The following is a 24,432-nucleotide window of genomic DNA, read 5'->3' as shown; positions in this document are numbered from 1 at the left end:
CAGGGTCCTCTTGGAGAAAGATTGTGAGATTTACCAATCTTCAGGGACATGAGATGATGGTAGGCAGAGGATACACACTCTGTGAGAGTCCGATTTAGCTTTCTTCCTGGAACACTCAGGGCACTTGTCGAACAAAGCTGGCATTTGACAGAAAAATGGCCAAAAACTCCAGCAAAAGGAAGAAGCAGTCAGACGTCGAGTGACACACAACACGAAAAATGCCAACAAATGAAAAATGCCCAAAAAAGGAGAGCTCGATGCTCCAGGGTCCTGCTAGCAGGAGCTAGAAAAAAAGAACTGAAAGTAAAAGGAGTTTGCTGTGCATCATGGGATACAGAGGGTCTCTGCAGAGTTCCTTAAAGGCACGGTATCCCTTTCCCAGACACATAATGGCAGCCTATGGGGCTTGTCTGTCCTTCCCTTCCTCTCCATCATTCCAAGGATTTGGTGAAGGGGAAGTTTCTCTGCGAGTGAAACTTGGCAGACTGTGGTAAATGTGATATTGGTGGAATATCCTTTGCATTTCTAGTTGAAGTACTGGACAGTGTGCCATGTAGGTATATGATACATTATTTGTCTTTAATTTTCTCTTAAGTGTCTATGCAGGACTGCGCTAAAGACCGCTTAAGAGATTTTTGATTGCTCCGGGGTCCATGCACATGGGCGGGACTATTCACTAGATTATGACTATACACAGAGATCCCCTACTACAGAACACAGGAAAACAGCTTTATATATTCATGTAGAATCACTGAGTGACCAAATCCAGTAACCACTAGGGGTAGAAAGGGCAAAGAGTAGGTACCTTTTCAAAAACTCATCCCTTTTTATTGCAGAAGCCCATTACAGCCTGGAAAGAGGGACCAAGAAACCTCCATATTAGCAAACAATACAGTCACAGAAGTTCACAATTGTTAGACTGCCAGAAAAACAAAATCTTCCAATTGGGCTTCCTATCAATACAGGCTCCAGACACTGGCTGAACCCGACCACAGAAACATTGAAGAATTGACATAAAAAATAAAACGTAAGTTGGACAGGTTTTAAACACAGCCTATGGATTAGGTTTTAGTTTAATTGTATATGGATTTTTTTTTTAAAGTGTACTTTAGATTAGGATAGTTAAAATTATTTTTTGAACCAGGTTTTGTTGTGAAAAGGTGTTGGGATCTGCACAATGAAGCTTCGACGACTCAGAACCTTGGGAATCCTTCCACTATCCTACTGTGAAACGTTCCACCACTCACATAGAACCAGCTGGTATGGACCATGCGCGGTGCAAGGACATCTACTAACTGTGAAGGATGCATCTAGAAGCAAGTTTGAAGTATTTTTTTAAAGTCTTTTCACACTGCTGTACTTTTAGGTCTCCATCAAGAGATCACCAGTAATCACCACATGTTTAAAGTAAATTAAAAAAAAAAAGTCTTTACAATGCCTACCTAAGGCAAACTTAAAAAAATATTTTATATAGAATCAAAAGGAACAGGAAACTGGTTGACAAAACGCTCTAGCCTATGTCCTATATCATGACCACTTGCTCATTACTACTGTGATATTCTTGGGTTGTCGAGAGAGGGCCACTATGAGCATTCCTGCCCACCAGCATGTCCACACGTTTCTACAGTTCCTCCTTCGGTTACAGTGAAGAACTGTCAGTACAGTCCACTATGACAATGCACCACACTCTGGGGCAACTTTGCATTTTTCAACTGGACACCTTCCTGGATCACTCTACCTTAAGTGCTCTCGACACATCCACCACCAGCACAAATACAAATACAAGCCATGCAACTCATGAAAGGCTAGATAGCTCTGGATAGGCACATCGGACCAACAGAGGAAGCCTTCCTAGCTTGCAAATTCAACCTGGGCACTGCTTAAGCAGGCACAATGATCTTCATGACACCCCCACTTCACACCCCAATTCGTCCCATCAGAAGGCATGGTAACTGTGTACAAGTCTCTTGCTTTATTGATTACTTTACAATCTGCGCAGGGTGTATTAAAAATCACGACGGAGGTAGCTGTGTCGTTTCTTCAGTTTGATTTTTACAGGTCTCATTTTTTTCTTCTTTCCAAGAGAAAAAATGTCTCAAGTGCTGATTCCCACATTTGGAAGAAAGAAAAACACTAAAAACTTTGCGTTTTAAACGGATAGTCTGGGTAACTGGTGGTCTCCTCTTTATATCCGAAACTGAGAACTGAGAACTGTACATTAAACCCTAAGAGCCGGGACAGGAGAACTGGCCTTGAGACCTCCCCGTCGCCTCTCCACCTGCAAGGGCCAGCTTCTGCCACTGGACATGTGAACTATGTACAAACGTTCCGTGGCCCACATCTTCGTCATTTCAGTTTACTGTTAATTAAAAAAACAACAAAAAAAAAAACTGAAGGTTGCAGTTTCTTGGTCTCTGCACAGGGGCAACTTCTCATGCCCTCACTCTTTATGGAACCAATAGCCAAGAGGGAAAACTGGGAGTTCGGTGGCAAGGGCACACCTTCCACTCCACCTTTGCCGGAGGGCTTCCTTGGTTTTTATCCAGTAGGAATGTGTCGCCGAGCGGCGGATGCGTTCGGACCTTCAGTCGGGGTAACTAGCAGGAAGAATCCAGGGTCATCACTGCTGCGTTATTGCCTGCTGGTTGAGGGAAAAAAAAAATTAGATGCACTGAATCCTAAACTAAAGCTGCACGATTGACATGGCAAGTTTTAGTAGCCTGATTACAATGCAGCAAGATACACACATTAGATATACATACATAAACACGCACACATACACAGTTGCATTATGAGCTACACTAAAGGTGATGGGAAGAATGCTTGCAATTTGTCTTACCACTGGCAATCGCCTGAGGTAGTATCCCAACCCACTGTTCTTTTGCTCACCATGCCACCTGTTTCGACCTAGCCATTTACAGATCCTGCTCCTCATGGGAACAGTTCAATTTCAACTGCCAGACCAGGGCCTCCCTGAACCAAAAACCCAAGACCGGTTTTGCCAATGTGTGTTCCAATATGAGCTAGCCACATAAGTTACAGAGGTTGGAAGTTAAAAATTCTATGATATTCCTTCCTCTCTACATATACCCAGGCCTATATTCGGGGAATGCAGAACCTGGAGTACTAAATCCAATTCTGCTGTTTTTCTTAGGATTCTAGAGTGGTCTGTTCCCACACCCAAATACACAAAAAAAAAATAACACAGATTTGTAATCTGCGAGGATGTCAACCCCTTCCCTGCCATCACCCACACCGCCTGCCAGGGTTTGGCTGTGCCCAACTGGGAGTGGTTTTTAGACAGCAATAATCACATCGTCACTGTTCCACAGACACTTTGACTCTCCTGGAACAGATAGTTTAATCTGATGTTTAGTAGCCCCACATTTACCAGGGCCTTCCATTATCCTTCCTATGAATATGTGGAAAATCCCTTCCTACCATCCACTTTGCTTGCACAAGTAGCTCAAGGCAAGAGCCTTTTTTGATCATTGTGGGAAAGCAACAGGTTGGATAGCGTATTGTATCATAAACAGTGGCACAGCCACTTGGGGCAACGGCTTGAGCGCTTACCTGTGGTGGTGGAGGTGGGGGGGGCTCGCTGCTGCGGTTGGCCAGTCGACTGAGGATGTTCCTCTCAGACATCTGTAGGCGCACTGCTACAGGAGGAATGCGAGCGATGGTAGCAGGTAGCCGGGTTACATCGGCTTTCATGTCACTCAGAAGCTCCTCCAACTGCTTCAGCACTGAAATAAGAGGAGGCAGGGGTCTTCAGTTACCAAAGCATAGACAGGATATCTATTCAAGAAAAAGCATCCATCATTGGGCGCTTACCAAACTGAAGCAAGCAGCAGAGGGGCCATGGCAAAACAGAGGCAAGCCTCACCAATCCCCTTATGGCAGAAAACCATCTGGACCCATCACACAGTCAGCCCAAAAATGAGACAGTAATACTTAAACACACAATGCCGTATGACCCAGGAAGTAGCTCCGAGTGCAACAGAAGAACATTAGTTACTTACCTGTAAACTGTGGTTCTCCAGTATTCATGTCTTTCATAGATTCACATGCTTGAATATTCGTCGAAGTGGGAGTCCCACGGTACATAAAATAGTAAAAATATATATATATATATATATGCGGCGTGTTCTATGCACAAAGGATGGAATAAAATGTAAATGCTTGCAAAATATCCGTGAGGGTCCGGTTTCGTTATTTCCCTGGAGTTTTGCTTAGGGGCTTGGCGGAGTTCGTGGTATATATATATATATATATATATATATATATATATATATATATATATATATATATATAGCTACACAACTCCTGATGTCATACGGTTGTCAGAAGAAAAGACGGGACCGGCACACTGGTATCCGTTTGAAGAATTTTAATCACCAGAACCCCCTCACCCCTCGCAGACACGTTTCGCCTTCACAGGCTTCGTCAGTGCAAAAAAAAAAAAAAAAAAAAAATTATATATATATATATATATATATATATATATATATATATATATATATATATATATTAACGCTCCAAAGTCCTTCCCACTCCTCCTTGGAAAGAATACAACAGCACTCGAGGTTGAGGGTTACAAACGCGCTAGATTTTATTTAGCGGAGGGGTGCACACAGACGCGTTTCGGCGGTCTGCCTTTGTCAGTGTGTGATGCACTGTGTTTGTTTCCGACATTGTTTTTAACATACATAGTCACTCCCACTTCCAGTCAGGTGTGGACACAAACAAGGGGACTAAAGCCTAGCATGAGACAGAGGCGGCCATCTTGTAGTGTATAGTAGATGCAACACGACATTAGCAAATTGCTATGTAAAGCCCATAGATGGGCAATCGCATTGATCCCTGCTAGGCTTATCACAATAAAACGTCATAAAATCGACATAAACAATAAAGCCGTGGATCGGCTTGTGTCCCCATATACAATACATATACCAAGTCACCTGTACACAAAAGGAAAATGAATCAATTCTCAAACCACAGCTGAAAGCTGGACATAGCTGAGAGGGGGGTTGAGACAAGTGGGTATAAAGTGAGATGCATCGCGTACAACATCAGAAGGGGCATGTATAATTGTTCACAGTATTCAATCACATTTCAAATGAAAATTATAACGTGAATGCAAAATTAGAGCAAATGTGATTAAAGTGCATCTTATATACAGTGGAAAGTTAAATATGTGAGAGACATCTAAGTTAGACTCCTGCATTCTACCCGATCAAATTTGGATTCATTCAATCTGGATCACAAGGTATTAGTGATGTTTCCTAAATTCACAATAATAGGTTATACGGCAAGAAACAGGTACTGTAAGTTAAGTAACAAAAACGTGTCTCTCACATGCTGATATCTACAAGACGGAAAATCGGATACAGGTTTCAGAACTATTATATACATTGATATACATTTGTTCCAAATATGATAATGTAAGAAGTTCTAATTTCAGTTCAATAAAGTTCACTATCATCTAGGAATGGTGTATATCAATTGTTGTTCTCTGCTCATTTCCCTAGGTGGAAAACCATCTCCTCCCCACTATTAAGACCTTTGGGATGTTTCGTACACAGATCGATAATATATCGGGACTCTAGTCTCCTTAATCTGCGTAGACGGTCACCTCCACGAATATTGGGGGGTACAATATCGAGGCCGAAATACTGGAGCTTACTCCGGTCTCGATTGTGTGCTTCCGCGAAATGACGAGCCACCGGATAGGTCTGATCTGTTTTGTCGATGGCTCGCATGTGTTCTAATATTCTGAGCTTTATCTCCTTGATCGTGCTCCCAATGTAGCGTAAGCCACAGGGGCACTGCAAGCAGTAGACGGCATACTGTGTGCTGCAGGTGATGAATTTATTTATGTAGATTTTCCTGCCAGTTTCTGTTATTGTATACGAGAGTACGCGTTTACTACCTGCGCACGCTTTGCAGCGGCCGCAGGGGTAAAAGCCTCGTTGCTCCCTTAAAGTGTTCGTTCTTGGAGACACTTTATCAAGATGGCTGTGCACTAATATGTCGCCTAGTGATCTCGCTTTACTGAAGGTTAGGAGTGGCTGGGTTGGAAGGTCTTCTTTGAGCACATTGTCGGTTAAAAGAATATGCCAGTTCTTGCGTAGCATAGCTCTGAGGCTATCCGCACCTGTTGAGTAGGGAGTTATAACTCTGAACTTGGCTTTATCGTCACCTGGCAAACCCCTTCGGTTGACCTGTTCAGTATTGCTGGTCAAGAGGGACTGTCTCTCTATTTTCCTTACTCTGTTTAGAGTGTTGTGGAGCATTCTCTCGCCATATCCCCTAGCTCTAAATCGGGATATGCATTCCGAAGCAGCCGCTTCGAAATCCGAGGGTTTAGAACAGTTCCTACGAAGTCTTAGCAGTTCCCCATAGGGGATGCTATTGATTAATTGGGGTGGATGGCTACTGCTGGCGTGCAGTGTGGAGTTGCCAGCAGTTTGTTTTCTGAAGAGGTTAGTGTGGAGTTGACCATCTTCTGCGTATATTTTGAGGTCCAGGTAGTCCGCTGCCATTGGACTCACTGTTCCCGAAAATCGCAGATTAAGTTGATTATTATTGAGTACATTGATGTACTCCTGAGCTGTTACCAAGAAGGTGGCAGATGACGTATGGGCGGATACATTGGAAAAAGGCCTCTGAAGAACTGTTGAATGATCCGAGAGGAATACAGAGAGGCGGTGCTATCATGCCGAAAGCGGGAAATCGCTGACAGACTTTAAGAGTGGAATGAGAAAGTCCTGACTTAGCTAGAGATAAGAAAAAAGGCAGGATTTGCTCCGGATTGGCGTGCATTGGATCAAGGGCTTCCTTGTCACACCAAACACAAAAACGCTTCCATTTCAATTGATATGTTTTGATGGTGGTAGGTGCACGTGCACGAGCCAGCACCTTCCTGCACTCCGGAGTGATATTCAGACCTGCAAACTCATTGTGTTCAGGTTCCAAGTATGCAGCTGGAGGTATGCCGGATCCGGATGGCAAATCCACCCTTCGTTCATGGTGAGCAAGTGAGGCAGAGGGCGAAGAGGTATCGGATCGCACTGAGACAACAGGAGGAGGTCCGAGAACCACGGGCGACGTGGCCACCTGGGCGCAATCAGTATGACGTGGCATGGTTGAAGCTTCATCCTGTGCAGCAGGTGGCGAACGAGAGGGGAACGGGGGAAAAGCGTAGACGAATTCGCTCGACTAATTGATCGAAAACGCATTCCCGCTCGGCTCTGTGGGGATGCAGACTTGCAAAGCGTAGGCATTTGCGGTTGGTTGGGGGTCGCAAACCGATCCATCTGTGGATGGCCCCACTGGCGAAAGATGTACTCCAGAGTGGGTTGGTGGAGTTCCCACTCGTGATTGTCCACCAGAGATCTGCTGAGACCGTCGGCAAGAGTGTTGGAGACGCCCGGCACGTGAACTGCAGTCAGGTGAACTTGGTGTTGAATCGCCCAATTCTAAATTTCTTGTGCCTGCTTGCCTCAGTTCATGTGGAGTCTGCAGTGCAGAATCAGATGAATGCAAGAGGAGGCCATTCACAGAAAAGATTTAAGATTCGGACAGAAACAGACTTTGATTGTAGCAAAGCGACCATCTTGAGTATGTGGAGTTGTCGCTCCTGTGATACAAACACCTGTGCCAGACGAGAATCGACTAAGGCTCCTAAAAAGATTCTCTATTGTGAGGGGCGAAGATGAGATTTTTCCTGATTGACAGAAAGGCCCAAGGTGCGGAAAAGTGACAGGCAAGTTTGAGTATGCTGTATTGCTGTTTGAGTGTCTGGTTTTATTAGACAATCGTCCAGATAAGGGTAAAATTGAATGCCTTGCAGGCGAAGGAAAGCTGCGACCGGAGCCATGATTTTTGTGAAGACTCAGCGCTGATCAAAAGGCGGAAATGCAGTACTTTGAACTGGAAGTGCTTCGTTCAGACAGTGAAGCGAAGATATTTCCTGCGTTTGTGATGTATTGGCACATGAAAATATGAGTCTTGGAGGTCGACAGTGGAGAGGAACTCTCCGGGGTTGAGGTATTGTAAAATTTCCAGTAGAGTCAACATTCGGAAAGTTTGTGATTTGATTAATTTGTTGAGGGCTCGTAAGTCCAGAATGGGGCGCCACTCTCCCGACTTTCTTGATTAAAAAGAAGCGGGAATAAAAGCCCCTGCCCTGTTGTGCTTGAGGAACCACTTTGACAGCCCTGTTTTGTATCATGATCTTGACTTGAGCCAACAGATCTCTTAAATGAGATAGGGGGGACCGGAAGGTGGACAGGTGGGTGGAAATTTTGTAAACTCGAGAACATGCGATATTGGGAGGAGCCACAAAAATTGGAAGAACTGCCTCTGCCATGTGCTCCTTGAAAAGGCTGCTTCCTGTACTGAAGGTTCCCTTAGGCACAAACAGTATCTGTGTCCTTCTTAATGGCTTCCAGAGCCTCGTCGACATGCTTGCCAAACAGGGAATCCCCAACGTATGGCAAGTCAAGAATTCTCGCCTGCACCTCAGGGTGAAAAGCTGTAGATTTGAGCCAGCCCTGACGTAGTAAAACAGCAGCTCCAGCAAGCTGTCTGAACCCTGTCGAAGAGATGTCAACAGCGCAGTCACTCAGGAGAGATTTTCTCTCCTTCTTGGACGATCGTTCGGGCCTCGGATCGGACGGAATCCGGGAGCTGGTCAATCAGGGCTGCGATTTCAGACTACATCTGGCGGTCATATCTTCCAACGATGGCCAGGGAGTTGGCCGCTCTGACCATTGTGGCAGCCATGGTGGTTAATTTTTTGCCGATGGAGTCTAATCGACGCCCTTCCTGGTCCGGAGGAGAGGTTAGTAGAGTGGCTAGATTTCTCGAACGTTTCTGGGCAGCCTGCGTTACGACGGAATCCGCCTTAGGGTGTGAAACAAGGCATGCTGGAGAGTCTGCAGGCGCCTTGTATTTTTTGTCGAGACGTGGCAAGACAGCAGGGATGGAATTTGGTCGTGCCATAAGTTTGAGACCTTCCTCCCAAATAAAATCAATAATTGGGATGGTATGGGTTTGCTCGAGGGGTTGATCTTTGAAATCATAGAGTAAGCAATCAGTTTGCTGCATCTCCAAGGTTAAAGGGAAACGTTTGGCAGCACGTACCATTAAATTATAAAAACGTCCCATGTCCACCGGCGGGGCAGGCAAAGGCGATGTCGGTGGCGTAGATGGTGTTTGTGCTCTATAATCATTCAATCTGTGAGGACGTTATCTACCTCCTGATCAGTATCCTGGTTCACATCCGCATCATCAGTATCCTGCTGGGGACAGACCGGCGAACGCGGTGCCTCTGTATGGACAGATGCTGGTGGTACAGGTTGAGGAGTTGGAGAAATAGACGCAGAAGGAGGGAATCTGCGATTATAATCGTCCAACATGTGCTGCAAATTGGACATCAATGAGGACGGTATCTGAATCATTTATTCCTCAGAAGAAGCAGCAAAGCGAGCCCCATGAACAGGAAAGAGAGCACACCCCTCCTCCTCATAATCTTCATCATCTTCCTGGCACTTTATATTGAGTTCGGATGGACTGGTCGCCTGACGAAAGAAGTCATTCACATAGGAACCGTCATCAGAATCATCTCCTGCCGATTCAAATAATTGTGTCAGAAGAGTAGAAGCATCAGTTATAGGACTCCGTGGAACTGGGCGTTTGACCACTGAAGCTGTGGACCACTGTGGAAGTAGTTGCAATAGCAAGTGAATGGTGTGTCGTCGACGATCCGGTCGACGAGGAAGTAGATTCTTTTGTTTTCAACGACGTAGTCTTGCGTGCAGTCGATGGAGCCGTCGACGAGAATGAAGACGTCGACATTTATTTCGCCGTCGACGAGGCAGTCGTCGGCGAAGCTGGAATCATAGAGTAGACGGCACAGTCGACGAGGATGTCGCCGTCGAAGGGCTGGTAACCGTCGACGAAGATCTGGTAGTCGACGAGGTCTTGGCCGTCGACGAGGATGCGGCCGTCGACTAGGATGCGGCCGTCGTCGACGAAAGCTTCTTAGCCACAAGCGTCGACGAGGCAGGTTTAACGGCAGTCAATGATATCTTGAGAATAGATGAAATAGGCCTCACCTCTGGAAGCATCGACGAGGTAGACGCCGTCGAAGTCCTCTAGACATAGAACACGTTGTCGTCAACGTCGAAACAGCGTCAACGGATCTCGTAGTCGTCAACGGGTTAGTCGACGAGCTGGCGCCAGTTTTAGATGACTAGGGCACAGCTTGGGATTGCGACGCCAGAGAACCAGGTCCCATAGGCGTGGAGGCAGGCAAATCCCGTGGGGAGACAGATTTAGAAGCGTCGATGAGCCTCTTTCTCTTCAGAAAAGGAGAAGGCACCTCAGTCTCTGACCCACGCTTAAGAGAGGCATTAGAGTGGAAAGAAGACACTTTCCATGTCAGAAACAGGAACTTCGGAAGTCTTCAACTTCTGTAGCCACAGAAGGAGACGGGCCTCTCTATCTTTCAAAGTCTTTGAGGAGAAGGTCCTGCAAAACTTGCAGTTCTTAACTTCATGGTCCGGGTAAAGACAGTAAATACACTTATTGTGAGGATCTTCATGAAAAAGGCGAAGCTTTCCACAGGATGAACAAGGTCTAAACAATGATTTCTTAGTAGAAGACATCTTGAGAGTAAAATAAGTAAAAGAGTTGAAGAAACTGAGCAGAGCTCAGGGAGACTCCCTTCACACGACGTGCGGTAGAAAATCTGAGGGCTTGAGCTTCTGAGGAGAAGGTTCTAGAGGGTGCTGTTGCCTGATTGGCCGGAATGTGGACTATTATAATGACTATGATATGTTACTAAAGTGAATTCTCCCTTTAAGGCTTCTATGGGCCTTTTCTCAGTTCTATGGTAATTTTAACTTTATGTTATATATTTTATATGTATTACATTTCTTATGTAGATTTATAGAATATATATATATATATATATATATATATATATATATATATATATATATATATATATATATTTTACTACTATTTTATGTACCGTGGGACTCCCACTTAGACGACGGGAATATTCAAGCATGCGAATCTATGAAAGGCACCCCTAATACTGGAGAACGTATAGTCTTACCTGTCAGCGTAGTATTGCAGCTTCAAGACTTTCTGGATTCACTATGCAGTGCATTATCCCGCCATCTAGTGGTTGGGTCCCAAATAGTTTTTTTTTTTCCATGGCCCATGTGATCGTAGACATAACACCATTTGGTGTCCTTGGTGACGTGGACGCTCTTCCTACGGAAGGTCCTACCTTTGGTCGCCATCTTTGGATTCTTTTTCTTAGTTTTGTTTGACTTCTCCTCCTTTTAAAGTCTCTTGTTTTAATAGTCTACCTCCGGTCTCATCTTTCTGGCGGAGGAGGGTGGGATCGCTAATGAATCCAGAAAGTCTTCAAGCTGTAAAACTACACCAACAGGTACAAAACTAAGTTTTGCAACGAGACTCTTTCTGGATTCACTATTCTGTGCATAGACTTTGTAGCGGTTTGGTAGGTGGGTGGAAGAAAAACCTGTCCCACTTGCGCTTCCTTGCTCATTTGAGGACCATGTTGCAGCTTGGCAAATGTCTTGAATTGGTGTGTTAGCTAGAAACGCAATTGTAGTTCCTTTCTTCCTTGTTGAGTGAGCATGGGCTGCTCCTTGTAACGGTTGCCCTGCTTGTTTGTGGCAGAATTGTATGGTTTGTGCAATCCATCGAGCAATGGTATATTTGGTAACTGGTGGTCTCAAAAAACTGCTGGCAAAAGACAGAAAGAATTGCTTTGTCTTCCTGCACTCTTTTGTCCATTCTATATAGTGCATTACTGCCCTCCTGGCGTCCAGGGTGTGCAACGACCTTTCTGTGCTTGTGGATGGTTTTTGGGGGGAAAAAAACTTGGTATTTGAATTGTCCGATTGATGTGGAACCGCGACACCACCGCTGGCATGAAATGTGGGTCTGTTCTCATTAAAATCTTATCATTGTGTTTTTGTAGGTAGGGCTCTTTTAGTGTTAGCGCTTGTAATTCGCTCACTCTTCATAGCGATGGGATAGCTACTAAGAAGGCTGTGTTTAGCGTGAGCATGTGCAGTGTTGCCTTATGAATAGGCTCAAATAGTGCCTTCATCAATTGGGTTAGCACTACATTGAGGTTTCATGCTGGAGCTGGCATTTTGTTTGGAGGTGAGATTCTCTTAGCCCCATCTAGAAATCTCCTTTCTACTTGGGAGGTGAAGAAACTCTTCCCCGTTTCTCCTCTTGTGCAAGTCACTATCACCGCTAAGAGCATCCGTAGAGATGTGTATCTCAGCTTATTTTGTAGAAGATGTGTTAAGTATTTTAGTACCTTTGATTCCTTGGTAATTTTTCTTTGTAGCATCTCACTAATGCACCATTCGGAGAATGTTTTCCACTTGGATACTTAGCACTTTCTTGTGGCAGGTCTCCTTGCCTCTCTGAGCACCTCCATTACGCTTGCCGGTAGTTTGAGGTGTGCAAACTCTGTCTTCAGGAGCCATGCTGAGGCTCTCCAGCTCTGGGTGAAGAACCCTTCCGTTCTGCATTATAAACAGGTCCTTTCTTGAGGGGAACCGGTGTGCGGGAGCTAGTGCCATCTCCATAATCTTTGAGAACCAGGTTTGTCTGGCCCACTGAGGTGCTATCGGTACAAGGCGTGATCCACATGGATGGCTTAAAGTGTAGTCTCTGCTAAATTACCTTGTTCACATTGTTTTGCCTCCATGTCATTATTTTAGTCCTAGCAGTCACAAAACTTGTTATCTTGCAGGCCCCAATGTACCTTTATGATTTTATGTGTGTGATTGTATTATTAGTGTAGTGAGTGAGATTGAAAGAGAGTAGGTTTAGTGAAAGACTGCGGGACTGTGTGGGACGTGAATTAATACTTCTCTTGATTTTGTACTTATACACATTATGTCAAATGTTAAATCAATGTTTATATATGTAAATGTAAATGTATAGGCATTTATATAGCGCACTACTTACCCGGAGGGTCCCAAGGCGCTTCGACCGCTGCGAAACCCTTCCTGGCTTCCCTGAGAGATGGTCCCTTAATGGGTATCTCCAGGGTGAGACCAGGCATCCCCGGCGGTCTGGTGGGGCAGTTAGTGAAGATGAGGCAAGCTAATGGCCAGAGTTAGCGAGTGTGATCGCTGATCAGAGTGGGCACCGAGGCGAGAGAATTATCGAGTCCGCTGACCCTGGTCCAGAAATCTGCCGCGCCGGGAATCGAACCATGGTCCCGGGCCGTCCTCTGCTCTCGGGTCTGCCGCCTCTAACAAGTGAGCCACACTACTTCATGATCTAAAACCTTTATATGGATTCATTATACGAATTATAATTCAACAAATACATTATTTCTATTTTCTTAATCAGGTGTATTGAATTTGTGTGATGCACTGTTGGCTCTGATACGTAGAATTTTGTCACCGCTCTCTTGATTAGTTGGATCTCCTGTTGGGACCTATAAACTAACTCTGGCAGGGTAGTTCTTGTGCTTCTATTCAGCCATCGGTATTCGCGTCATGTTGCTGAATCTGCATTGGTTTAATACCCTGTGTAGCAGTGGTATCGGTGGAAAAGCATAGGCAAATGTCCCTGACCAGCTTTTCCATATCGCATTTCCTAGGGACCGTTTGCACTGTTGTCTGGATGCAAAGTTTTGGCATTTTGCAAATAGATCTATTTGCGGAGTTCCACATATGTATGGTGTTGATCTCTGTACCTAAGGCACAAGTTACTACTTGTGTAACGATATATCTGTAAGAGACATTAGTTAGTGATAGATTCCTTACCTTAGAATATCCCCAGGCGTCAGACTGGATCCGGAAACTTTTGCGTAGCAGTACCCTTGCGCGTCGGTAGGGGTCGTCTGCGACTCCGCGTCCGTCGTCGGCGTCGTGTGCGCCGTGTTGACGTCAGAGTACTTAGACGCCGCCTCCGCGTGCGGACGTCAGTTCTTAGCCACAGCTTTTCCGTGCCAGAAGCGCAGAGCCATGACAAAAACCAACACTGGTGCCATGAAACTAGGGCCCTGAAAGGGGATGACCTTAACCCTAGATATCGGTTCCCAGAACGGGGAGGAAGGGTGGGTCGGTAAGGAATCTATCACTAACTAATGTCTTTTACAGATATATCGTTACACAAGTAGTAACTTGTGCATCTGAAAGAGACACGGTAGTGATAGATTCCTTACCTTAGAATAGATACCCCAGCAATACCATCCCTGTGGGGGTGGGTCTGCGAACCAATAATCACACCAGAAAGTCCTGGAGGACGGAACGGCCAAAGAAGCTGTCCCTCCGGACTTGAGTAACACGCCTGGATGCACAAGATAATCCACCGGGAGATGGTCCGCTTGTGCACCGCTTTCCCTTTCTTAGCGCCTGCGTATCCCACAAAGAGTTGATCATCCACCCAGAACTGTTGTGTGCGATTCAGATAAAATGAGCGCATGTGACGGTGGAGCCTCTCCTCCTCTCTCGAGGGGTGCGGAGGCAGAAAGAAGGTGGGCAACGTGATGGATTGCCCAATGTGGAAGGCCGTGACTACCTTGGGTAGGAAGGAGGGCCTTGTCCGTAACACAACCTTGTCCGGATGGACTGAAAGGAAAGGAGGCTTACAAGACAGAGCCTGGAGCTCACTCACTCTCCTGGCAGAGGTGATGGCTACCAGGAAGGCAGTCTTCAAGGAAAGAAGGCGAATAGGACAGTTGTGAAGTGGCTCAAAGGGAGCGCACATCAGGAACGTAAGAACCAGGTTCAAGTCCCACTGAGGCATCACGAAGGGAACAGGAGGAAAGGTATGAGTGATGTTCTTCAGGAATCGATTAACGGGGATTTGAAGAAAGAAGGTTGGTCAGGCAGCCTCAGAAAGGCTGAAAGAGCTGAAAGATAGCCCTTGACAGTGCCCAGAGCAGAGCCCTGCTGGGCAAGAGAGAGAAGAAAGAGGAGAACCTCAGAAAGAGGGGCATTGAGGGGGATCCACAGCCTTTGCTGTGCACCATGCCACACCTGTTCCACCTGCAGGCGTATACCGACTTTGTGGAGGGACGCCTGGCTGCCAGAATGATGTTACAGACTTCAGGAGGCAAGTCAAATGGCCTCAACTGTCGCCGCTCAATCTCCAAGCATGGAGGTGGAGACTGGACAGGTTCGGGTGGAGGACCGTCCCCTGCTGCTGCGACAGAAGGTCCTCCTGAAGAGGCAGACGAACCGGGGGGGATCGACTGACATACTGAGTAGCTCAGGATACCAGTACCTTAGTGCCCAGTCCGGAGCCACAAGGATGACTTGTGCCCGGTCGCGCTTGATCTTCAGCACTCTGGGCAGAAGTGGTATAGGCGGAAAGGCGTACAACAGACCGCAGCTCCACTCGCGACGAAAAGCGTCTCCGAGCGAGTGCCGCCATGGAAATTCCAACGCGCAGAACTGATGACATTGCGCGTTCTCTTCGGTGGCGAATAGATCTAACCAAGGCTCTTCCCATCGCAGAAAGAGGCCTTGCGCCACGTCCAAGTTCAGACGCCATTCGTGATCCATCGAGCACCAACGGCTGAGTTAGTCCGCCCTGGCGTTCAGAGAACCTGCCAGGTGTTGAACCGTCAGAGTCACGCCCTAATGTTCCAGCCATTGCCAGAGGCGCAGAGCCTCCTGGCAGAGGGTCCACGACCCCACTCCGCCCTGTTTGTTGCAGTACCACATGGCGGTGGTGTTGTCCGTGAATGCAAATGCTACTTACCAGTATGCATCTGTTCTTGGCATGTAGGGCTGCTGACATTCATATCTGTGCATAGATCGCCACCTAGTGTTGGGTCCGGATGATTGCACATTGTTGTCCTGGAAGAGTCTTCGAAGTATCACGAGATAGGTGGCTCCTCCCCTGGACTACAGTGCGCATGGGCATCGCCTCCATCCCCAGATTGTTTTTAGCCATTGGCAGAGATGGAGTGAAGAATGTGAGTGATGACCATGCTATGAGCATATGTATGTATATGATATAAATCTGCAGCTGCTACAGGCGCCGGGGAGGAGGGTGGGCGATATGAATGTCAGCAGCCCTACATGCCAAGAACAGATGCATACTGGTAAGTAGCATTTGCAGTTAGAGGCATGTGGGCTGCTGAATTCATATCTGTGCATAGAATACATAGCAGTCCCTCCATTAACGGCGGCCGCCCGTGCCAGCTGCAGCAGTCTGAAAAAGCGTTTTTAGAACAGCCTGACCAACAGCTGCCTGCTGTTTGGAATGTACGTCTACACAGTAGTGTTTAGTGAAAGTATGTGTGGTAGACCATGTGGCTGCTCTACAGATATCTTCTAAGGGAATGTTACCTAGGAAAGCCATAGAGGCCCCCAACTTCCTGGTGGAGTGGGCCCTTGGTGGGATAGTGAGAGTGCGTTTAGCTTTAGCGTAACAAATCTGGATGCACTTTACTATCCACCTAGCAATCTCCGCTTTGGAGATTGCGTTTCCCTTGTGGCGAGTAGCAAAAGCAACAAAAAGTTGTTTGGTTTTGCGGAAATCTTTCGTCCTGTCTACGTAATACCGCAAGGCCCTCTTAACATCAAGGGTGTGGAGCATGCGCTCCGCCAGCGTCTCTGGGTTTTGGAAAAACACTGGCAATTCAATCGTCTGGTTAATGTGGAATTGTGATACCACCTTGGGTAGGAATTTAGGGTTAGTGCGGAGCACCACCCTGTTAGCATGTACCTGGAAGAAAGGTTCTTGGATGGTGAGCGCCTGCAGCTCGCTAACCCTCCTAAGCGATGTAATCGCTACTAAGAACGCAACCTTCCAAGTCAGAAACTGAAGCTCACAAGAGTGCAGTGGCTCAAAGGGAGGACCCATCAGCCTTGTAAGAACCACATTGAGGTTCCATTCTGGAGCTGGTGGGGTCCTTGGTGGAATGACCCTCTTGAGCCCTTCCAGAAAGGCCTTGATAGCAGGGACCTTAAAGAGTGACAGGTGCTGCCTATTCTGGAGGTATGCTGCCATAGCAGACAGGTGAATACGGATGGAAGAGTACGCTAGATTGCATTGATACAGGTGGAAAAGGTAACAGATGATATTCTGAATGGAAGCATCTAGCGGGTCAATATTGTGGTTAGCACAGTAGATGACAAACCTCTTCCATTTAGCCGCATAACAAGCTCGAGTAGAGGGCTTCCTTGCCTCCCGAATGATGTCCATGCAATCGGGAGGTAGATTGAGGTAGCCAAACTCTAGGACTTCAGGAGCCAGATCGCCAGGTTGAGCTGTTGCGGATCTGGGTGCTGAATGTCGCCATGGCTCTGCGTCAGAAGGCTGGGAGTGAGATGAAGCCTCTGATGCGGTACCACGGAGAGTACCAGAAACGTGGTGTACCATGGTTGGCGAGCCCACGTCGGAGCAACCAGGATGAGCATCATCGAGTGCTGCCTGAGCTTGCGTGCCACCAGCGGTATCAGAGGTGCTGGGGGAAAAGCGTACGCAAATCTGCCTGACCAGTTCATCCACATCGCATTGCCCTGTGATTGCGGGTGTGGGAACCTGGCGGCGAAGTTTCGGCATTTTGCGTTCTCCTTTGTGGCAAATAGGTCTATCTCTGGATGACCCCACCTTTGGAAGTACGGTTGGAGTACTGATGGATGTATCTCCCACTCGTGCATCTGATGGCTGTGCCTGCTGAGCAGATCCGCCATTTGATTGTCCTTGCCCGGGAGATGCTCTGCCATGAGGAAGACGTTCCTCTGAATGGCCCACTTCCACATGCTCTGAGCCAGATGAGACAGCTGTGGAGAGTGTGTGCCTCCCTGCTTCTGGATGTAGTACATGGCCGTCATGTTGTCCGTCCGGATCAACACGACCTTGTTGCACAGATGTACTTTGAACGCCTTTAAGGCCATGAAGATTGCCATCAGTTCCAACACATTGATGTGCACCTTCCTTTGTGAATGTGAATGTGAATGGGCTTTTATAGAGCGCGCTTACACTCCAGGGAGCATCTTGGCGCTAGACATCACTGTCCTGAAAAGGAGGGGGGGAGCTGCTTAAGGTTGATCATATTCATAGATCCTGGTCTCTGAAAAAAAAAAATGTGGGTTAGATCAGCGCTAAGCAGAGTGAGTCTTCGGTTTTAAAGATCCATGTTTTAAGCGTTTTACGGAACAGTCTTTCGGAATGGATCAAGCGCATTTGTGGAGGGAGCTTGTTCCAGGCTTTGGCTCCAAGTACTCCGATGGATTTTCCACCTTTTGTGGTAAGTCTAAACTTGGGAACTGCGAGTAGGTTTAGGTTGGATGATCTGAGTGACCTTGAGGGGGTGTATCTTTCAAACCTTTGGGACAGATAGGTCGGTCCCGACTGGTGGTAGGCTCTAAACGTGATGAGCAGGATTTTAAATAGTACTCTTTTGTGGATGGGTAACCAGTGCAGGTCTTTGAGTGCTTTTGAGGCAGATGATTTCCTGGGTAATCTTAGTACCAGGCGGGCGGCGGCGTTTTGAACCATCTGTAGCTTGTGCAGAACAGCTCTGTTTGAGCCTGCATAGATGCTGTTGCAGTAGTCTAAGCGGGATGTGATGAGGGCTACTGCCACAGTCTTTCTGGCTGTTAGGGGAAGGAGGTCGAAGAACCTTCTAAGACCTTTGATGATATTGAAGCAGGTCCCTGCCACTGTGCCTGCTTGTTGCTTAAAGGATAAGGCTTCATCAAACCTTATCCCAAGGTTACGGGCCGATGTGATGGTGTTTGGTGGGATTTCGGCGTCTTGGGGCCACCAGTTGGAGGGGGAGAAAAGGTTGTTTTGGCCAAAAGGGAGGATTTCAGTTTTACCTGAATTACATTTTAGATGGTGCGTTCGCATCCATTCAAAGGTTGCCGTCAAACAGTTTCTTAGATTTTCCTCCGCTTTAGAGGAGTTGTTATCCAGTACTAGGATGAGCTGGGTGTCGTCAGCGTAGGATATCGTGCTGATGTTAAAGGATGTGATGAGTTCAATCAGGGGGGTCATATAAAGGTTGAACAAAACCGGGCTCAGACTAGAGCCCTGGGGTACCCCGGTTTTTAAGGTTTTTTCATCCGAGCAGTAGTTTCCTAGTATGGTGACTTGCCTCCTATGACTTAGGAAGTTTTTCAGCCATTCGAGGGCGGTACCTGCTAGCCCTGACTCTGTCAGGCGGCCTATCAGCACGGCGTGTGAGACCGTGTCGAAGGCCGCAGACAGGTCTAGCAGTAGTTGCTGTAGTGTCCATAGTCCCTGCACCGTGTAGTGGAGTACATGCGCTCCCCAACCCTGGAGAGAAGCGTCCGTTGTCAGGACAATCTGTGGGACAGGCTCTTGGAATGGTCGGCCTTTGCAAAGGTTTTGTGGATTCCACCAATGCAGAGAGTTGTATGCCCGACCGCTCACCAACACAAGGTCTGTCAGTCGCCCATGAGCCTGAGTCCACTGACGTGCTAGGCACTCCTGAAGCGGACGCATATGTAGTCTCGCGTGCGGGACAATGGAGATGCAGGAGGCCATCATGCCTATCAACTGCATGAACACCTTCGCTGGAAGCGAGTGCTGGGGTCTGAATCGTTGGATCAGCGCCTGGATACTGGCGATTCTCACTGAATTTGGCTGCGCAGTGGCTGCCAGAGTGTTGATTGTCGCGCCCAGATACTGTCGCACGTGGGCGGGCTGGAGATGGGACTTGGGGTAGTTCAGAGAGAAACCCAGATCGTGCAGGAGATGAATGGTGCGTGACACATGGTCTACGCACTGTCGTTCCGTCCTTGCCTGAATGAGCCAGTCGTCCAGGTAAGGAAAGACGTGGACGTTTTGGCGACGGAGATGCGCCGCCACAGTCGCTAGGCACTTCGTAAATACCCTTGGTGCCGTGGTGACCCCGAACGGCAGGACCTTGAACTGGTAATGCTGGTCTAAGATCGTGAATCTGAGATACTTTCTGTGGGAAGGATGCAGGGGGATATGAAAATAGGCATCTTTCAGATCCAGCGTAGCCAGAAAATCCCCCTGCTGAAGCAGGGGAAGCACTTGCTGCAACGTGAGCATATGGAAGTGCTCCGAGAGTATGTACCAGTTTAGGGGCCTGAGGTCCAGGATGGGCCTGAGGGATCCGTCCTTCTTGGGAATCAGGAAATACAGGGAGTAAACCCCTGTTCCCCGCTCTCGCAATGGAACGAGCTCTATTGCCCCTTTTTGCAGCATGACTAGAACTTCCTGCTGCAACAAGGTCAAATGCTCGCCTGACATAGGACGGCTTCTTGGGGGTATGTCCGGTGGAATGGAAGTAAGCTCTAGACAGTACCCGTACTCGATAAGTGACCTCACCCACCTGTCCGTGGTGATGTTCTTCCACGCCGGCAGGAACTGCTGGAGTCTCCCCCCAACCGGTGTTGTATGGTCGGGGGGCAGTGACAAGACGTCACTGCTTGTTGGTGGTGGTGGACCTGGAGCTATTGTTTCCACGTCCCCTGCCCTTGACATTGCCTCTGTAACCACCTCTACCCTTGTTGTTGTACGGGGTCTGGGTGTTACTTTTGTAATACTGTGTGGATTGGGATGCCTGCCCCCTTGTGGTGCCTCTGGAGCTTGAGCGGCGAAAGGAACCACTCCGAAACTGCTGACTTTGTAAAGCCCCCATTGATTTGGCAGTTTCCGTATCTTTTTTCATTTTTTCCAGGGTGGCATCCACCTCAGGTCCAAACAGGTGGTCAGGATTCACTGTTTGATTCAGTATCGTAGTTTGGATGTCGGGTTTGAACCCTGAAATTCGAAGCCAGGCATGGCGTCTAAGCAACACACTGGTGTTGATAGCCCTGGAGGCCGTTTCTGCCACGTCTAGTGCACATTTGATGGATGCATTCGTAATGAGTTTGCCTTCCTGAATCAGCATCTCTCCTGCCTCCTTGTATTGGTCAGGCAAGTGTTGCAGTATGGCCTCTAAGGTGTCATAATGGGCCCTATCATAACGTGCAAGCAGGGCTTGGGTGTTAGAAATTCTCCAGATATTAGCTGCCTGCGCAGCAATCCGTTTGCCTGAGGCCTCCGGCGGACCAAGGGGCACGCTCCTCCTCCGGATCCGAATACGCCTGATAGGTGTACTCGGCATCGTCTTCGTCCACATCGCCTGCGGGGGAATGCGTTGGCGAGAGTCCCAGGGCTTGTGGGGACACAGGTTCCACCAGAGTCGAAGAGTTTGCAGAGTCCCTTTTGTTTTTTAGAGGGATCTTGAAATGCTCCAACGCCGGCTCCGTCGTGATCTTCCTCTTGAGGAGAGACAGTTTTCCGGTGTTGGCGTCGATGATTACCTCACGACGTTCTTCTTCAGCAAGCGGCTGGAGCCGAAGCTTCGACGCCACCAAGGTAGCTTTCGGCGTCAGTACCTCCTTCGAGTGTCCGCCCTGTGTCGACGCGAAGGCCTTCGGCGCCGTCTTGGGTGGTAGGGTGAAACGAATAGGCGTTTGCCCCTTCGCAGGCTTAGGCGGGAGCTTAGGCGCCACAGCGTCCTGAGCGGGAACCACACTGTCCTTTCGGATCCGCTGCAGGGATTCCGCTACCTTCATCGTTAAGGCCGGAGAGGGCTTGACCGGTCCGAGCGACCCCCCGTCGTCGAGAGCCTGATCGCCGGCAGCCACCTTCTTCGGAGCCGACGCCCCATGGTCATGAGCGTCGTCGCCCTGACGCTTCCTCGGAGCCTTTTTCGGGTCCGCGACCCCTTTCGTAGCAGACGCAGACGCGTCGGACGATTTCGCCTTCGGCACCGACCCCGAGGGCTTCGGGTCGGCCATTTTGGCGTGGCTCTTAGAGTCGGCCATTTTGACTTTCTTGGAAGTTGACGCCTCCAGAACCTTCTTGACCATCTCAACTTTCGCTTTCGGTTTCGTATCCGAGGGTGCGGGACCAGTCGGCTTCACTTTCGTTTTCTTCGAAGTAAGCGCTGGTTCACAAATGTCCGTGACCGGGCCCGAAGGCGGGGACGTAGGACTCATAGTCAGATCTTGGGTAAGGCCCGAAGGCGATCCCGCGACCTGTGCCGTATGAAGGGGACTAGCCCCTGAGTCTGTTTGGGGATGCTCCTCCTCCGAGCTATCTCCCATCGTGGTAAAAGCCTGATCGTCGTCCCCTACCTCGTCGGTGACTTCGTCAAAGTTCTCCTCACCCGCGTCGTAGGTCTCCCCTTCGGATGCGGGATTAGAGTCAGAACCTTGCACGTCTTCTTCGTCCGACAGATTCTTGAAAAATGTCATCTGGTGGGGGCGCCGCAGCCGATAACTTAGCCTGGAGCCTATGGGCTCTACGAATCTTTAAAGTCTTCTTGCTCCGGAACTTCGAACACGCCATGCAGGCGTCTTCGCGGTGATCCGGTGACAAGCAGGTATTGCACACAGGGTGCACATCGAGGTGTGAGTATTTAGAGTTACACACCGGGCACTTCTTAAACGGAGTCCGCTCCATAGCAAGAGTGTAGTGTAGGTCCGTCCGCGCCGAAAGCACGTGGAAGGGCAGCAAGAGATCGGAGCTGAGAGTCAGAAAGAAACCCGAACGCAACTATACCGACGCCCAGCCTAAAGACCTTTTGGTCTCGAGTAGAAGTTTAACAACTATCGGTTCCGACAGAGGGAACCGAAACACATCCGAACCCAATGGCGGAAAAAAACAATCTGGGGATGGAGGCGATGCCCATGCGCACTGTAGTCCAGGGGAGGAGCCACCTATCTCGTGATACTTCGAAGACTCTTCCAGGACAACAATGTGCAATCATCCGGACCCAACACTAGGTGGCGATCTATGCACAGATATGAATTCAGCAGCCCACATGCCTCGAACCACTTGCACTACACTCCCTCGGACAGACGGGAGGAATGCCTTCAGTGCCAGACGAATCGCCCGCAGCTCCAACAGATTGATATGGAGCCGAGACTCCGCAGGAGACCAGAGTCCTCTGATCTCCGCCTCTCCCAAGTGGCCTCCCCAGCCCTGGAGGGACGCGTCCATCACAACTACGAGCTCCAGTTGGGGAAGGGAGAGGGATCTGCCCTTGACCCAATCGCGGTCCGTGAGCCACCACTGCAGCTGTCTCGCAGTGCCCTCCGAGATCAGGACATGGTCGGACAGGTTGCCCTGATGCTGGGCCCACTGAAACTTCGGGTCCCACTGCAGAGCCCGCATCCGCCACCGTGCGTGATGCACCAGAAGGATGCAGGAGGCCATCAGCCCCAGCGTCAACCTGACCGAAACTCTGGATTAAGGCCGGAAGATCGGAATCAGAGCCTGTATATCCCAAACCCGCTGTTCGGGTGGGTAAACCCAAAACTGCGCCGAGTCGAGCACCGCTCCGATGAAAAGGAACTTCTGAGAGGGGCACAGGTGTGACTTCGGCACATTGATGGAAAATCCCAGCTGGTGCAGGAGATCCGCCGTAGTCTGGAGGTGGCCGACGACTGTCTGGGGCGAGCCCGCCTTCAACAACCAGTCGTCTAGGTAGGGGAAGACTGACACCCCTAACCTGCGCAGGTGAGCTGCGACCACCGCCATCACCTTCGTGAACACCCGTGGGGCACTGGTAAGGCCGAAGGGGAGCACGGTAAACTGAAAGTGCTCGTGGCCTACTGTGAACCACAGGTAACACCGGTGGGCCGGCAGGACGGGGATATGGAAATACGCGTCCTGCAAGTCCAACGCTACCATCCAGTCTCCTGGGTCTAGGGCAGCTAAGACCTGAGCCAGAGTCAGCATTTTGAACTTCTCCTTCCGGATGAAGAAGTTGACGTTCCTCAGATCCAAGATAGGGCGTAGGCCCCCTTTGCCCTTCTTGGGTACCAGAAAGTAATGGGTGTAGCAACCACGTCCTACTTCTGGCCCAGGACACGCTCGATGGCCCCCTTGGCCAAGAGGGCCGAAACTTCCTCCTGCAGGAGCCGCAAGTGATCCCCCGATACGTGGTGGTGTTGTGGTGGCATGGCTTGAGGAGTCGTCTCGAAGGGGAGGGAGTAGCCCCTCTGGAAGATCGGCAGCACCCACCTGTCCGAAGTGACAGTGCGCCAGTGAGAGTGGTGATGGCGAACCCTGCCTCCCACTGGCGTCACATGGGCCGAAAGCACAGACTAGGAGGGTTTAGAGGTGGATGCCGCGGGGGCAGGTGTGGACTGACTCCGCCTGTTTCCCTGACCGCCTCCACGGCGGTTTCCACGGCCGCCGCCGCGCTGGACGATAGTTTGCGGCGAGTGGCTGGCGGCGCGGGTGGGGACGCCCCTTCCTTGGCCACGAAAGGAGCGAAAGGCATCTGTTTACTGGCGCGGGGCCGAGAGGTCCAAGGACTTGGCCGTAGCCCTGGAGTCCTTAAAGCGCTCAAGCGCGTGGTCTGCCTTGTCGCCAAAGAGGCGACGG

At 48.9% G+C, this 24,432-nt stretch overlaps 1 protein-coding gene across 3 annotated transcripts in view; it reads right to left on the bottom strand.

Moving 5' to 3' along the window:
• Positions 1–1,949: 1,949 nt before the first annotated feature.
• The window catches only part of CHD4 (chromodomain helicase DNA binding protein 4), a 93,046-nt gene continuing 70,563 nt past the window's right edge, over positions 1,950–24,432 (bottom strand). For 2 of the 3 annotated variants that reach the window (XM_086932893.1, XM_086932895.1), the window contains exons 39-40: positions 3,574–3,746; positions 1,950–2,641 (exon numbers count right to left, since the gene is read on the bottom strand). In XM_086932893.1, coding sequence (XP_086789019.1) covers positions 2,621–2,641; positions 3,574–3,746 — 194 coding nt within the window. In that variant the 3' untranslated portion in view covers positions 1,950–2,620. The remainder of the gene's footprint in view (positions 2,642–3,573; positions 3,747–24,432) is intronic. The other variant, XM_086932894.1, reaches the window with a different exon arrangement.

The sequence above is a fragment of the Lissotriton vulgaris genome, chromosome 7 (genome assembly GCF_964263255.1).
Source record: "Lissotriton vulgaris chromosome 7, aLisVul1.2, whole genome shotgun sequence".
NCBI classification, from domain to species: Eukaryota; Metazoa; Chordata; class Amphibia; order Caudata; family Salamandridae; genus Lissotriton; species Lissotriton vulgaris.
Note: the sequence above shows the minus strand (reverse complement) of the source record. Positions and strands in the feature narration are given on the sequence as shown.